Consider the following 15,115-nt stretch of genomic DNA (forward strand, 5'->3'; position numbering starts at 1 on the left):
TCTTGAAGTTCCCCTTCTTCTTCCCTTTACCTTTTTTCTTGAAACTGGTGGTCTTGTTGACCATCAACACTTGATGCTCCTTCTTGATTTCTACCTCCGCAGCCTTTAGCATTGCGAAGAGCTCGGGATTGTCTTATCCATCCCTTGCATATTATAGTTTATCACGAAGCTCTTGTAGCTTGGTGGCAGTGATTGAAGAATTCTGTCAATGACACTATCATCCGGAAGATTAACTCCCAGTGAATCAAGTGATTGTTATACCCAGACATTTTGAGTATATCTGCACTGACAGAACTATTCTCCTCCATCTTGCAGCTGTAGAACTTATTGGAGACTTCATATCTCTCAATCCAGGCATTTGCTTGAAATATTAACTTCAACTCCTGGAACATCTCATATGCTCCATGACGTTCAAAACGTCGTTGAAGTCCCAGTTCTAAGCCGTAAAGCATGGCACACTGAACTATCGAGTAGTCATCAGCTTTGCTCTTCTAGACGTTCTTAACGTCGTCAGTTGCATCTGCAGCAGGCCTGGCACCCAGCGGTGCTTCCAGGACGTAATTCTTCTGTGCAGCAATGAGGATAATCCTCAAGTTACGGACCCAGTCCGTGTAATTGCTACCATCATCTTTCAACTTTGCTTTCTCAAGGAATGCATTAAAATTCAACGGGACAACAGCACGAGCCATCTATCTACAACAACATAGACAAGCAAAATACTATCAAGTACTAAGTTCATGATAAATTTAAGTTCAATTAATCATATTACTTAAGAACTCCCACTTAGATAGACATCTCTCTAATCATCTAAGTGATCACGTGAACCATATCAACTAAACCATAACCGATCATCACGTGAAATGGAGTAGTTTTCAATGGTGAACATCACTATGTTGATCATATCTACTATATGATTCACGCTTGACCTTTCGGTCTCAGTGTTCCGAGGCCATATCTGCATATGCTAGGCTCGTCATGTTTAACCCGAGTATTCTGCGTGTGCAAAACTGTCTTACACCCGTTGTAGATGAACGTTGAGATTATCACACCCGATCATCACGTGGTGTCTCGGCACGATGAACTTTGGCAACGGTGCATACTCAGGGAGAACACTTTTACCTTGAAATTTAGTGAGAGATCATCTTATAATGCTACCGTCAAACAAAGCAGAATAAGATGCATAAAGGATAAACATCACATGCAATCAATATAAGTGATATGATATGGCCATCATCATCTTGTGCCTTTGATCTCCATCTCCAAAGCACCATCATGATCACCATCGTCACCGGCGCGACACCTTGATCTCCATCGTAGCATCGTTGTCGTCTCGCCAACTATTGCTTCTACGACTATCGCTACCGCTTAGTGATAAAGTAAAGCAATTACAGGGCGATTGCATTGCATATAATAAAGCGACAACCATATGGCTCCTGCCAGTTGCCGATAACTTCGTTACAAAACATGATCATCTCATACAATAAATATAGCATCATGCCTTGACCATATCACATCACAACATGTCCTGCAAAAACAAGTTAGACGTCCTCTACTTTGTTGTTGCAAGTTTTACGTGGCTGCTACGGGCTGATCAAGAACCGTTCTTATCTACGCATCAAAACCACAACGATATTTCGTCAAGTTAGTGCTGTTTTAACCTTCACAAGGACCGGGCGTAGCCACACTCGGTTCAACTAAAGTTGGAGAAACTGACACCCGCCAGCCACCTGTGTGCAAAGCACGTCGGTAGAACCAGTCTCGCGTACGCGTACGCGTAGTGTCGGTCCGGGCCGCTTCATCCAACAATACCGCCGAACCAAAGTATGACATGCTGGTAAGCAGTATGACTTGTATCGCCCACAACTTACTTGTGTTCTACTCGTGCATATAACATCTACGCAATAACCTGGCTCAGATGCCACTGTTGGGGAACATAGTAATTTCAAAAAAAATCCTACGCACACGCAAGATCATGGTGATGCATAGCAACGAGAGGGAAGAGTGTCGTCTACGTACCCTCGTAGACCATAAGCGGAAGCGTTATAACAACGCGGTTGATGTAATCGTACGTCTTCACGATCGACCGATCCTCAGCATCGAACGTACGGCACCTCCGTGTTCAGCACACGTTCATCTCGGTGACGTCCGCGAACTCACGATCCAGTAGAGCTTCCGGGAAGAGCTTCATCAGCACGACGGCGTGGTGACGATGTTGATGAAGCTACCGTCGCAGGGCTTCGCCTAAGCACCGCTATGATATGACCGAGGTGGATTATGGTGGAGGGGGGCACCGCACACGGCTGGGAGAGATCAATGATCAGCTTGTGTGTTCTAGGGTGCCCCCTGCCCCCGTATATAAAGGAGCAAGGCGGGAGGTTGGCCGGCCCTGTAGGGCACGCTAGGAGGGGAGTCCTCCTCCTAGTAGGAGTAGGACTCCCCTCTTTCCTACTACTACTCGGAGGGGGAAAGGAAGGGGGAGAAGGAGAAGGAAAAGCCCCCCCCTTCCTAGTCCAATTCGGACCAGAGGGGGAGGGGGCGCGCGGCCTGCCCTGGCTGGCCCCTCTCTCTCTCCACTAGGGCCCAACAAGGCCCATTAACCCCAGGGGGGTTCCAGTAACCCCTCCGGCACTCCGGTAAAATCCCGATTTCACCCATAACTCTTCCGATGTCCAAATGTAGGCTTCCAATATATTAATCTTTATGTCTCGACCATTTCGAGACTCCTCGTCATGTCCGTGATCATATCCGGGACTCCGAACTACCTTCGGTACATCAAAACATATAAACGCATAATATCGATCGTCAGAGAACTTTAAGCGTGCGGACCCTACGGGTTCGAGAACTATGTACACATGACCGAGACACGTTACCGGTCAATAACAAACAGGGGAACCTGGATGCTCATATTGCTTCCTACATATTCTACGAAGATCTTTATCGGTCACCGCATAACAACATACGTTGTTCCCTTTGTCATCGGTATGTTACTTGCCCGATATTCGATCGTCGGTATCTCAATACCTAGCACAATCTCGTTACCGGCAAGTCTCTTTACTTGTTCCGTAATGTATCATCCCACAACTAACTCATTAGTCACATTGCTTGCAAGGCTTATTGTGACGTGCATTACCGAGAGGGCCCAGAGATACCTCTCCGACAATCGGAGTGACAAATCCTAATCTCGATCTATGCCAACTCAACAAGTACCATCGGAGACACCTGTAGAGCAGCTTTATAATCACCCAGTTACGTTGTGACGTTTGGTACCACACAAAGTGTTCCTCCGGTAATCGGGAGTTGCATAATCTCATAGTCATAGGAATAGGTATAAGTCATGAAGAAAGCAATAGCAGTAAACTAAACGATCAAGTGCTAATCTAACGGAATGGGTCAAGTCAATCACATCATTCTCCTAATGATGTGATCCCGTTAATCAAATGACTACTCATGTCTATGGCTAGGAAACTCAACCATCTTTGATTAACGAGCTAGTCAAGTAGAGGCATACTAGTGACACTATGTTTGTCTATGTATTCACACATGTATTATGTTTCCAGTTAATACAATTCTAGCATGAATAATAAACATTTATCATGATATGAGGAAATAAGTAATAACTTTATTATTGCCTCTAGGGCATATTTCCTTCAATGTGTTTGTATTTTAAACTTGAGGCTTTGAATTCTCTTCAATTTCAAGTTTAAACAAACGATGTTACGAATAATGATCTTGATTCATATGAGAAATTCTCTTATTACTATTTACTAAACTGGGGATGTGACAACTCACCCTACATCACAATAATCTAGTCCCAAGACTCCAATAGGTCAGATAAAATGCAAAAAGTGCACTACCACAGTCTTCCTGTTTCCATGTTGCTTCTTTCTCAGGGAAGCTGGTCCATTGCATCATGGAGGACTTGGCATCTTTCTATTACATCCTAGCTTTAAAGGATTGGTAATATACTCATATTAACAACATGCATCTTCTTTTTTGAAAGCTTGTCTCCTAAGAAGAAGATAAATATGTTCTGACAGGTTTGCCTCACAAAGGGTAAAAAGATTATGTAACTAGCTTTGGGTGGTTGTGTTTTCGACCGTATGTCATCATGCTCTATGAGATTGTTTCTTTTTAATTTTTATAACTTAATGCTTAGAGTTTATACGAGGGCTTTGATCATCTGGTGTGGAGTATTAGCCACTAGATCTAATGTGTGTTGATCTATTGGATTTATGGATGCAATACCAATACAGGGCATCTCAACCTATGCATAAGATGGCTAAGATTGTTTGGATCGCTCAATACACATGCATATGCTTATTATTATTATGTGTCATTGTGTTAACGAGGGATGCTACTAGTGAAATTATGAACCCCGGTCCAATTTGCTCCATAAGAAAACCAATGAAATCCCATTTACAATCACTTTTATGTTTAGTTATCAATTAATCCAAAAATACTTTATATAACATTATCTAGTCATAGGTTGTCGTAGCTATCAAGATTAATGTGTTTGAAAAGTGCACTAGGATTGTTGGGGGCACAAGTAGGTTGCTTTATTTGTTTCACTGATGCCCGGGGAAGAAAATACCCTGCCATTGTCTCATCTGGATTTGATAAACCTTAGGTCACATACTTAAGGGAAACTCGCTGATGTCCTACAAACCTCTACACTTGGGGGCCAACAAACGAAGCTCAAGTCTTCTACAAGATTAATCTATGGTCCTGATACCACCAACTGACATCCCAAAGACTGCATATTCAACCAACATGGCTTCCGCGAGTGCACAATGATGTCGTTTGGATTAACCAACACCATTGCATCCTTTATGAACCTCACGAACAAAGTATACATATAGTACATGTATTGTTCGTCATGGTATTCACAGACGCAGACGAATATGCTCATAGGAAGTAGGATCCTTGGGACATGTCATCTCTACTAGAGGAGTTGCCGTTGATCCCGCAAAAATCATTATAGTGTTGGACCAGCAACAACCAACACAATGACTAAAGTTCGAAGTATTTTGCGATTGAACTATCAATTCATAAAAGATTCCCAACCATTTTCAGGTCGATGGCATAGCTGGACCAAAAAAGAAAAAGGAAGTACAATTGACCTCAAGTGCGAGAAGATCTTCCAAGAGCTAAAAAAGATTCACGCCTACACTTCTAGTAGTTCCTAAGGTGCATATAAGAACTTCAATGTTTCTAGTGATGGTTCTAGTTTGGGACTATATATTGTGATAAAATAAGGCAAGGAGATAGCCTTGATTCGAGCTAACCCTCCCCCCACCCCACCCCGCCGCCCCTGTTGGAGATGGGTAGGGAAACCCTAGATGCCGTCGGACGCTCCCTCCATAATCCTCCCTTGCCGCCTCCACAGGGTGCGACCAGGTAAAGCCCGGCCAGCACCGGCAGCGGCGGGACATTGTCTCCTCATGCGTGGGCTCTAGTGCGGGCTAGATTTGATGGACCACGCGCCGCACTTGGGTGGGACACAGCGGCATGGAGGATCTCCTCCCAACGGTGACGACTAGTTGGCTCGCCTCTGCTAGAGGGGGTGTGCTTGTTGTTGTCACGTGTCGCTGTCATGGGCTTCTCTCGGATGTTCGAACAATAGTAGACGGCGACGCGAGCCGTGGGTGGCACCGGTCGGTAGCTGCGACGGTGCCATGGACGGATGTCGGCGGTCAGTAGTGGGGCCCAATAGTTTTTGGTTGTGGCGGTGTGCGTGCCGGTGACGGATGGTTGTTGGGGGCTCCGCCCTTCTCCGCAGCGCGTGGGCGTGAGCTAACTCCAAAAACCCGTCCTCAATTCGGATTGCAGGATGCAACTCGCCTGCATGAAGCAGGAATCGCTAGTAATCGCCCCAAAGGAACCGGACATGAGAATTTATCATCATCCGGCTCGAGTGGGCATGGGAAGATGAAGAAATGGCGATATTCGGTGGGTTGCGGTGTGGCCGCAGCTGGCGCTGTCGGGGTTGCCCAGCAACCGAAGATGCCGGTTCCTGGTGGCTCTCCATTGAGATCTAGAGTGACCAGATCTGACAGGGTTCACAGGGCAGGCTCGGGTGCGAGGGTTAGATGTTCTGCCCTGGACAGGCTTTCTCCATTCCAACGACCTAATTCTTGTTCGCAAGGCACCCATGGCGGCGCGCGCTCCTGCCCGGCTATGGCCCCCATCTGGCCGGCTGTGTGGTGGGACCCTGAGGGTTGGCAGGGAGGTGGCTGCTTTCCCTCCGGTCGGTGGCGTCTGCGTGCTATGGCATCAGGGAGAGGTTTAGAGATGGATGCCGCAGCGATGACCTCAGGTGGTGTGCTACTCGATTGGCACTCCAATGGGTCACTGGGTAGCGGTGGTGGTTGTGTTCCGCGATCGTGTGGACGGTGAGGGGTGTTGCGTTGGGAGGCTCTAGTGTCTTCTCTGTGGCGGCAAGGGAGGTGCCCAATTCTTGTTCTGGAGTTCTTGGCAACATCGTGGCGACCGACTTAGCTCATATATGGCTGGTGGAAGCAACTAGGCGAAAGCTCTGCCCTTCAGCTTCGACTGCGATGGAGCCCGTTGTGTGCCGCTCTCCTCTCGAGGACGCCGTCGCAGGATTGGGTGAAAACCTTGGTCCGTTCCATCGGGCGCGGCGATGGCGACACTTTGTGTCGTTTCCCCTTTTAAGGGCGTTGCCGAGGAGCCCGGTTTGCTTTAGGCGTGGCCGATTTAGTCTTTAGGTCCTCCTCTATTTTTGCTCGGCGACATAGGCATGCTCCGGCCGATTTATTTTGTCTTTTTTCTCTAAGGTCTGCTTTGTTTAAGGTCTTTCACGTGTCTCGTTTGGCTATTTACTTGTCGGCTATGCTTTATATATAAAGCGGAACAGAAGTCTGTTTCGAGCGACTAGATTTTGTGATGCTTCAAAACGGCCAGCTGAAGCAAACAACCAAGAGGCACGAGCAGGCGAAGGTGGGCAGGGTTGCAAAGAATGTGGGTGACATCTCATCGGCTCCTCTCTCGTCCGCTTATTTTGGCGAAACGTCGACAGAGGATAAACAGCTTCCGCAGTTTCATTAGAGAAAGTAGAGTTTTTTTTTTTTTGCGGGAAGCATTATAAAAGGGTTAGTCCGGTTAATGGGAGAAACTTGATAAAAAATTGACATCTCTTGATTTTTGAAGCAAAATCGAGCAAAAACCAAATACAACCACAGAAGAAAAACTAAACAGTACGTAAAGTTTTCTAAAAAATTATGCGTAATGAGTAGCAATTTTTTCAAAAACTAAAGCTCGATAATGTGGTTTAGACGAACACGCACGTTCTGGCCGCCTTTTTTCATCTGGGGCTTCGACTTCCGTAAACCGTGCGACTGCAAGACACGAACCGGGTCATGGTTGCTGGAACCCCCGAATAAATGTCAGACGAATACAGTTTTTTTTTTACAGTTGGCTAATCAGTGATCACCCTCGTCCATTCAAACTTTCTTTTTGAACAGGGAACTTCTGTTATTTCTTGGTCATATATGTGAGAAGACGTGTCCCACTCTGCTAGCCACTACTTTTTTCTGAACACAGTAACGCAAGCGTTCATATATACGCGCATTCAGAAATAATATGAGAACCAGAACTTGAACCCTGATAGGCTGGTTTACCAATGTCCTCCTAACAATTCAGGCATAAATTGGTTCACGACCACTATGGTCTAGTTAGTTGGTTAAATAATAATAGTGTTCCGAGTGACACATTTGCATCATCACACGCTGAACATAGCCTCGCCGGTGCATCCACCATGCCGTCGGTGAAGGCGAAGGCCATCATCGGCGCCGCACATCGTGCTCCTCCTCCTCGCGGCAAGCTTCGGAGCTTCACAAGCATGGGGTAGAGTGTGGCCCCTCGGCCGCCTCTCCCTCCCCAGCACCAGCACCATGGCCGACGTCGTCCACCACCACCAAGCGCAGCGTGTTCCGCGCCAATATATCATGGCACTCCTTGACGCGCTCCCCCATGCCGTGGTGCCCATGGGCTTCGCCTCCCTTTCCCGGGGTGCCGGCCGTGATCGCGCCTTCGTCCGCGGCCTCTGCCGCGGCGACTCTGCCCAGTCCATGTGCCTCGTGGACTTGCAAGACGCCGTCCGGAAATTGAGCGGCATGTGCGCCTCCAGCCGAAGCGTGGAGGCATGCTATGACAAGTGCTACATCAGCTATGCCGACACCAACGACCAGTCCATCTACGAGGGGCGCATCGGCCAGATAATCTATGACGCCGGCAAGGTGGTCGACCCGATCAGCTACGACCGGGCGTACTACGCGCTGATGAGCCGCTTGGTGGCGCGTGCGGCCTCCGGCGGCCGGAACCGCTCGGCGCGGATGAGTATGTTCGCCATGGGAGAGGCGGTGTACAGCCGCGACGACCCCACAGGGACGATGTACGGGTTGGTGCAGTGCATGAGGGACTGCAGCGACGCCGAGAGCCAATAGTGCCCGCAGACGCTGGTGACAGTGTAGTCGTGGCGTTGATAGTGTAGTTGTGGTCGTGGCCGTTGATAGTATAATTGCATGGTGACGATTCCCCATTACAAAGTGTCCAACACAGGAGATTGATGGAGCACACTGATGTCGGTGTGAGATCCAGACATTCCGAAGAAAGCAAGTGTTACTATGTTAATGAGGATGACTCTCTTAGGCATATATAATAGGATGTGTCACTATGTTAACTAAAAACTGCACTCTGCTGCTGTGGAAATTTGTATAAACTAAAAACTGCACTGAACTAATCAATCCAGATAGTGTTTTTAAGGTTTCTCCTGCAACAAGAAAATTTGGTTACCAATATTTAAAAAATAAATAAATCAGAACGTCTTTGTATAAGTCCAAATTGGAGCAGAACGAAAAAATATGCACGCGTCGATTTTCTTTCATGGTGCACCGTTTTGTGAGCTACATGCATGCGTCAATATACTTTACTACATGCAGTTGCTGTCAGTTACTGCATGCAGTTACCACATGCGCTTGGTGCATCTGATCTCAAATTGTGGATCTGATTACTATTGTTGACTAATCTATTATGTCCAACAATTAAATTAATTAAAAAATGAGACCAACCCAAGAGCTAACCCTCGTTGACCTTTTTTATAGGAGAAACTCCACGAGCATCGCACGTCCGAGCCAGGACTCGAACTCGCATGGGCTGGCAGCAACCTCAGTTGCTCAACCAATGGGTCGACGCCCCGTCCTCACGACTGAATTAATTTGAATGATATGGCACATTAAGAAGGCAGAGAATTCCTAGTAATAGGGGCTAGCTATTTTTGTATAGTGGATGAGGAACGCTACGAGTGAATATATGATTCCCAGTCCAATTTGCTACATAAGAAAATCATCAAAATATCAATCCCATTGCATTCACTTTTATTTTTTGTTAGTAATAATTAACCCCAAGATAAAAAGTACTTTATATAACCTGTGGTAGCTATCATGATTAATGTGTTTGAAAAGCACACTAGAATTGTTGGTGCACAAGTAGGTTGTTATTTGATTCAGTGATACCCGAAGGGAGAAGATACCCCGCCATTTTGTCCTTTGGATTTGATAAACCTCAGGCCACATACTTAGGGGAAACTCGCTGATGTCCTAGAAACCACTACACTTGGGCCAACAAAGGAAGGTCGTTATATGATCGTAATACCACCAACTGGCATCATGAGGATTGCATTTTCAATCAATATGGCATCACTAGTAGAAAAAGGGCCATTTGTCCCGGTTCATAAGGCCCATCTGTCCTGGTTGGGGAACCGGGACTAAAGGGTCGTTACTAATGCCTAGGCCTTTAGTCCCGGTTCTTATACTAACCGGGACAGATGGGCCTCCACGTGGCCGGTGCTGCAAGTCCAGGCAGGAGGCCCTTTAGTCCCGGTTGGTGGCACCAACTGGGACCAATAGGCATCCACACGTCAGCTATTCAGGGGCTAGGGTTTTTGTTTTTTTTCTGAAAGGGGGGTGGATTTGAGGGTTTTGTATGGTTAATTAAGGTGTTTCATATATTGTGTTAGGTAGCTAATTAATTAATAGAGAGAAGTGTCCTCTCTTATGTCCGTGCTTGGTCGACGCTACGTACTATACATAGAGAGGCCCTCGACACGCTAGCTAGTAAGAAAATGAAGGAAACCATTAAGTACAGAAGTTCGTCATTAAATACCGAGAGAAGTGATCGACCTCTCCTTCTCCGAGAGATTGGTCGAACAACAAGTTTTCGTATTATCTATCCAACGCTACTGGCTACATACATATACAATATGTAAGATCTCTTACAATCCCCTAGCATTTGAAATCAACTTCCACATGGTATTCTCCGGCTTTATTGATGACGTGGTCAAGAAAGAATCCCGCCAATTCCTCTTGAATTGCTTTCATGCGATCTTGTGGTAGGAGTTCATTCCGCATCTGCCACGTCTAATTTGAAGAAGGGGGTTAATACATATATATGAATGAAACTCAACATAAATGATGGTGTAATAAAATGAAATTGTGAATATTATTGCTTACGCACTTCATATTGTCTTTTAGAGTAGCCCCGCTTATTTTTCAAAGTCGCGTTGTAGATGAACTCGCACACATAGTATCCACAGTAATCATTCCCTTGTTCTTGCCACAAGCACTTTACGAGAAATATAGGTCAATCAAACTGATAATGAAGCATTATAAATGGCATTGATGAAAGTAGCTATAGAATCAACGGGAGATGCGCGCAACTAGCTAGCTAGTAGTACTTACTTTCGGGTATGTATATCGCAGCTCCTTCGACAGTCCCGGAGCTTCTGCGGTGAACTGTTTCCAAACCCTGCAAGACAAAGAAAATAATTATTACTTGAGATATCAGGAAATGAACAAAAAGTTGCCGATATAGTGCAATAATGATCGATTGAACTTACTTGTTGAGAATTTTAATCATGTCCGCATAGGTTTCGGGATCTTTTCGTCTCGAGTCTAAGACGGTTACTAGTCCCCGCTCAAGCTTAATCTCTAGGAGAATATAGTGGAAGCTGCGCACGCATGCATAACTCATCAATTACATTACTATAACCTCGCTCGAGTAATAAGGGAAATCGAATATGCACACGACAGTAACACTCACTTGAAGTTGTAAGGAAAGAGTATTAAATCTTTGTTTTGATTTATTAACAATGATTTGAGCAAGTTGGCCTCGGCCTCTTCGGCGTTCTTTATAACCTGAAATTCATCTATGAGATTTGTGTTAATAAACCCAATATCATACATTTCTGCTTTTCTGCACTCGACGATCTTCAATCTGCATAATATAGTGAGGATAATTATAAATACATGCAATGAAAGAGCTGAGCTATATATAGAGACTTAATGACAGAAGTAGTACTTACAGACAGTAGCAAGTGACCGTTAATTTATCGAGGGCCTTTTGATTGAAGAGCTGGAAGAACTTCTCAAATGGAACATGCAACAGATCAGTTCCAACGAGGTCGTGCTCCTCTTTAATTCTCAGATACAAAGTATTCGTCCCCCCAGACTCTCTGCAGGTTTTCATGTACCAATTATGGAATCTTCGCATCATCGTTGTTAGAGATTTTTCATCTTTGACGAGAGGCTTCCCGTACTCGTATCTGTGTTCGTCCACCTCCCAGAAATCATAATGTACATCGTCGGGCAGGTAATCTCCAAGATTGCTATAACCGGGCAGCATCCCCAGAGCATTAGCGACGATGTCGCTAGACACATTGAGCGGGGGGAACGATTGGTTCGCTTGTTCGCCGAGTTGGGCAATTTTTTTCCCAGCTACTCGTCGTTCTTTTAACCTTTGATCACTGACAGTACTTCCCGACTGCTCCGCTTCGATATATGTCTTTGAAGTAATGCGCTCATAGTTGGTTTTCGGCGGAGACTTTGGTGGTTTCCTCAGGGCATCGATAGTGCGCTTTGCTTTCACCGGATCTACCTTCTCCTCCGGAGGTGGATGTCTCTTTGCTTTCACCCCTTCAAAGAAGTCCTTCACCTCTTTTTCCACGATCTTCTTGTTTTCTTCCGCGGTCATCTCGTACGGTAACTTCTCTAGAGGCTTGAGAGGTGGACCGTATCTGTATTGCCTCCCGCCTCTGGCTGTACTGCTAGACGCCGGAGCAGACGGAGCGGCTGCGGCTGTCTTCTTTCGTGCTTGCTTACGAGGTGGAGGAGAAGGACTACGACGCGCCGGAGCAGCCGGGGTAGCGGCGGGTCTCTTCCGCCCTTGCTGGCGAGGCGGAGAAGGAGGAGGCTGGTGGCTGCTCGGGCGCGCCGGCGCAGGCGGAGAAGGAGGCGGAGTGCCGCCACGCACCGGAGAAGGAGGCTGAGTGCCCTGATCGTCACTCGCCGGAGGAGGAGGCGGTGGAGGAGGCGGAGTGCCCTTACTCGCCGGAGGACGAGGAGGAGGCAGAGGCATCCAGTTCGGAAGGTTGATGAGCTCCTTCCGCCATAGGCATGGATTCTTCAGACAAGAACCCAGCCGAGTCTCCCCTTCACCCGTAGGGTGGTCAAGCTGGAGGTCCTCAAATCCTTCTGTGATTTCATCCACCATCACCCTAGCATATCCTTCTGGAATCGGCCGGCAGTGAGAAGTTGCGCCAGGTTCAGGAGGTGCAACAGAGCCAACAGCCGCCTTGACTTTTAATTCCATCCACTGCGTCATAAGGTGGCAATGCTGAGACTCCGTGATAGCATCTACGGGGTAGCTAGCAGGAGCCGTGAAGACAGGCTCCTGAAGCAGCTCCGTGGAAGCCACGCTGCTTCTCCGCTGAGATGGCGGGGTAGCTTCGGGTGTAGGTTCGGCAGGTCGCGTGCTGCGAACTGCCTCTCGTTCCTCTAGCGCTTGTACCCTTGCGTGCAGCACCTGTAGTTGGGTCAACTCCTTTTTCTTCTTCCTCTCCCGGCGTTTGTACCCTCCTGCGTCGGGAAATCCAGCCTTCCACAAAAGGGAGCCTGGCGTGCCTCGTGTCCGTCCGGGGTGCTCAGGGTTCCCGAGGGCCTCTGTGAGATCATCGTTCTCTCTGTTCGGAACGAACGTCCCTTGCTGCGCCTTTTCGATATACTCCTGAAGCTTCATGATGGGTGTGTTCAGCTGCTCGTCGGTCCAAACGCACTTCCCTGTTACAGGGTCCAATTTCCCCCCAACCTGGAAGAACCAAGTCCTGCAACGGTCTGGCCAGCGTCGCGTCTCTGGTTCGATCCCTTTATCAATGAGGTCATTCTCAGCCTTGTCCCACAACGGCCGGGCTTTCAGGTAGTCACCTGACCCCGTGCGATGGTGATGCTTCTTCTTTGCAGCATTTTTCTTGTTTGTCGCTGACATCTTCGCTGCTCTCTCAGATTTCTTTTTGGTGACAAATTCGGGCCACTGACATTTGATCTTCTCAAATCGGCCGATGAATTCAGGAGTCTTGTCTTGGTCGACAAATGATGATTTCAGCTCATTCTTCCACCTTCTGAATAGCTCAGCCATCTTCTTAAGAGCATAAGCCTTGATCATTGGCTTCTTAACTGGATTCTCCGGATCCTCCTCTGGCGGGAAGGTGAAATTTTCCTGCAGCGCGGTCCAAAGATCAGCTTTCTGCCTATCGCTAACATAAGACACCTGAGAGTCTTTGTCCTTAGGCTTCAACCATTGCTCGATGCTGATCGGGATCATGTCCCTCACTAGAACCCCGCGCTGAGCATTAAATTTTTGCTTGGTCCGGAGGGGTTCAATCGGTTGGCCAGCGCGACCAATTTCGATGATCGTGTACCTTTCATCCATGCGCAACTTTCTCTTCGGCCTCGTCTCGTTACCGAAGTGCTGCTCGATCCGGAGGGCTAGAAAAGAAGAGGAGAGTTAATATGTGTACATACCAAAAACAATTAATGCAAATCAATTAGCTATATAGTCAGCACATGCTTAATTAATTAATATATATACCTGGCCGGACTCCGTTCGGTCACCGGAGCCGTCATCACGGTGTCCTTCCCCCTCCATTCGGTCACCGGAGCCGTCATCACGGTGTCCTTCCCCCTCCATTCGGTCACCGGAGCCGTCATGACGGTGTCCTTCCTCCTCCATTGTTTGATCATCGTCGTAGCCTGCTTCTTCATCCAGCTGTCTTTCCAGACCATCGGTGCATGTGTCGTTGAGAAACGACAAGACGGCATCACTTCCGTGTGCGATTATCTCCCCCAACACCACTTCTTTTGCTTCGTCTCGGGGGTGCGGATCCATAGTTTCTGCAAATATTTACAACATGGCAATTATTATTCAAACATGACAGATGGATATATTAGTGGCAAACGTAGAACTAGCTAGCAGCACAATAAGGAATCATATTAGTGGCATGGCCTCGACGCTTCTCTAGGGTTTGGGGTGGCCTCGACAACGCTTCAAGGGTTTGGGGTGGCCTCAACAACGCTTCAAGGGTTTGGGGTGGCCTCGACGACAACGCTCTTTTAACTTGATAAATTTGGGTGGCCTCGAGAGAGTTTGTCGGGTAGGGGCGCGACGGGAGGGGGTAGGAGACCGACATCGTTTTTCTAGGGTTTGGGTGTCCTCGAGAGTTTTAGTCGAGCGAGAGGGCGGGGGGTGCTCCCGTGGTATAAGTTATCACGGTCGAGAGGGGGTTATATCGACAACGACATACCCGATAAAAAATAAGAAAAGGAAGAAGAAGAAGAAAAAAAGAAGAAAAAAAAAGAGGAGAAGTAGAAAGGAATAGAGGAGAAGAAGAAAAAAAAAGAATATTCCTTTCTTCCTCTCCTCTTTTTTTTCCTTTTTCCCTCTTCTTATTTATTTCTCCTCTTCTTCATCTTTTTCTTTTCCTTCTTCCTAAACTAAAATAATCCTAAAACTAAACGAAACTTCTCCTCCTCTCTTTATATTTCTTCGTCTTATTTTTTTTCATCCTAAAACTTTATGAACAAAATTACAACAGAAAAAACAATAAAAATTCTATGAACAAAATTACCTGACCAAAAAATCTATGAACAAAATTACAATAAAAATCCTATGAAAAAAATTACAATAAAAATTCTATGAACAAAATAACAATAAAAATTCTATGAACAAAATAAAAATTCTTTGCATATAAACATACAAACATTTG

At 46.7% G+C, this 15,115-nt stretch overlaps 1 protein-coding gene across 1 annotated transcript; it reads left to right on the forward strand.

Moving 5' to 3' along the window:
* The first annotated feature begins 7,913 nt into the window (after positions 1 to 7,913).
* LOC109757100 (cysteine-rich repeat secretory protein 55-like) lies at positions 7,914 to 8,465 on the forward strand. The gene has a single exon (XM_020315936.1). It carries the CDS (start codon positions 7,914 to 7,916, stop codon positions 8,463 to 8,465), a length of 552 nt encoding a protein of 183 aa, XP_020171525.1.
* Positions 8,466 to 15,115: the final 6,650 nt, after the last annotated feature.

The sequence above is a fragment of the Aegilops tauschii genome, chromosome 5 (assembly GCF_002575655.3).
Source record: "Aegilops tauschii subsp. strangulata cultivar AL8/78 chromosome 5, Aet v6.0, whole genome shotgun sequence".
Lineage (NCBI taxonomy): Eukaryota > Viridiplantae > Streptophyta > Magnoliopsida > Poales > Poaceae > Aegilops > Aegilops tauschii.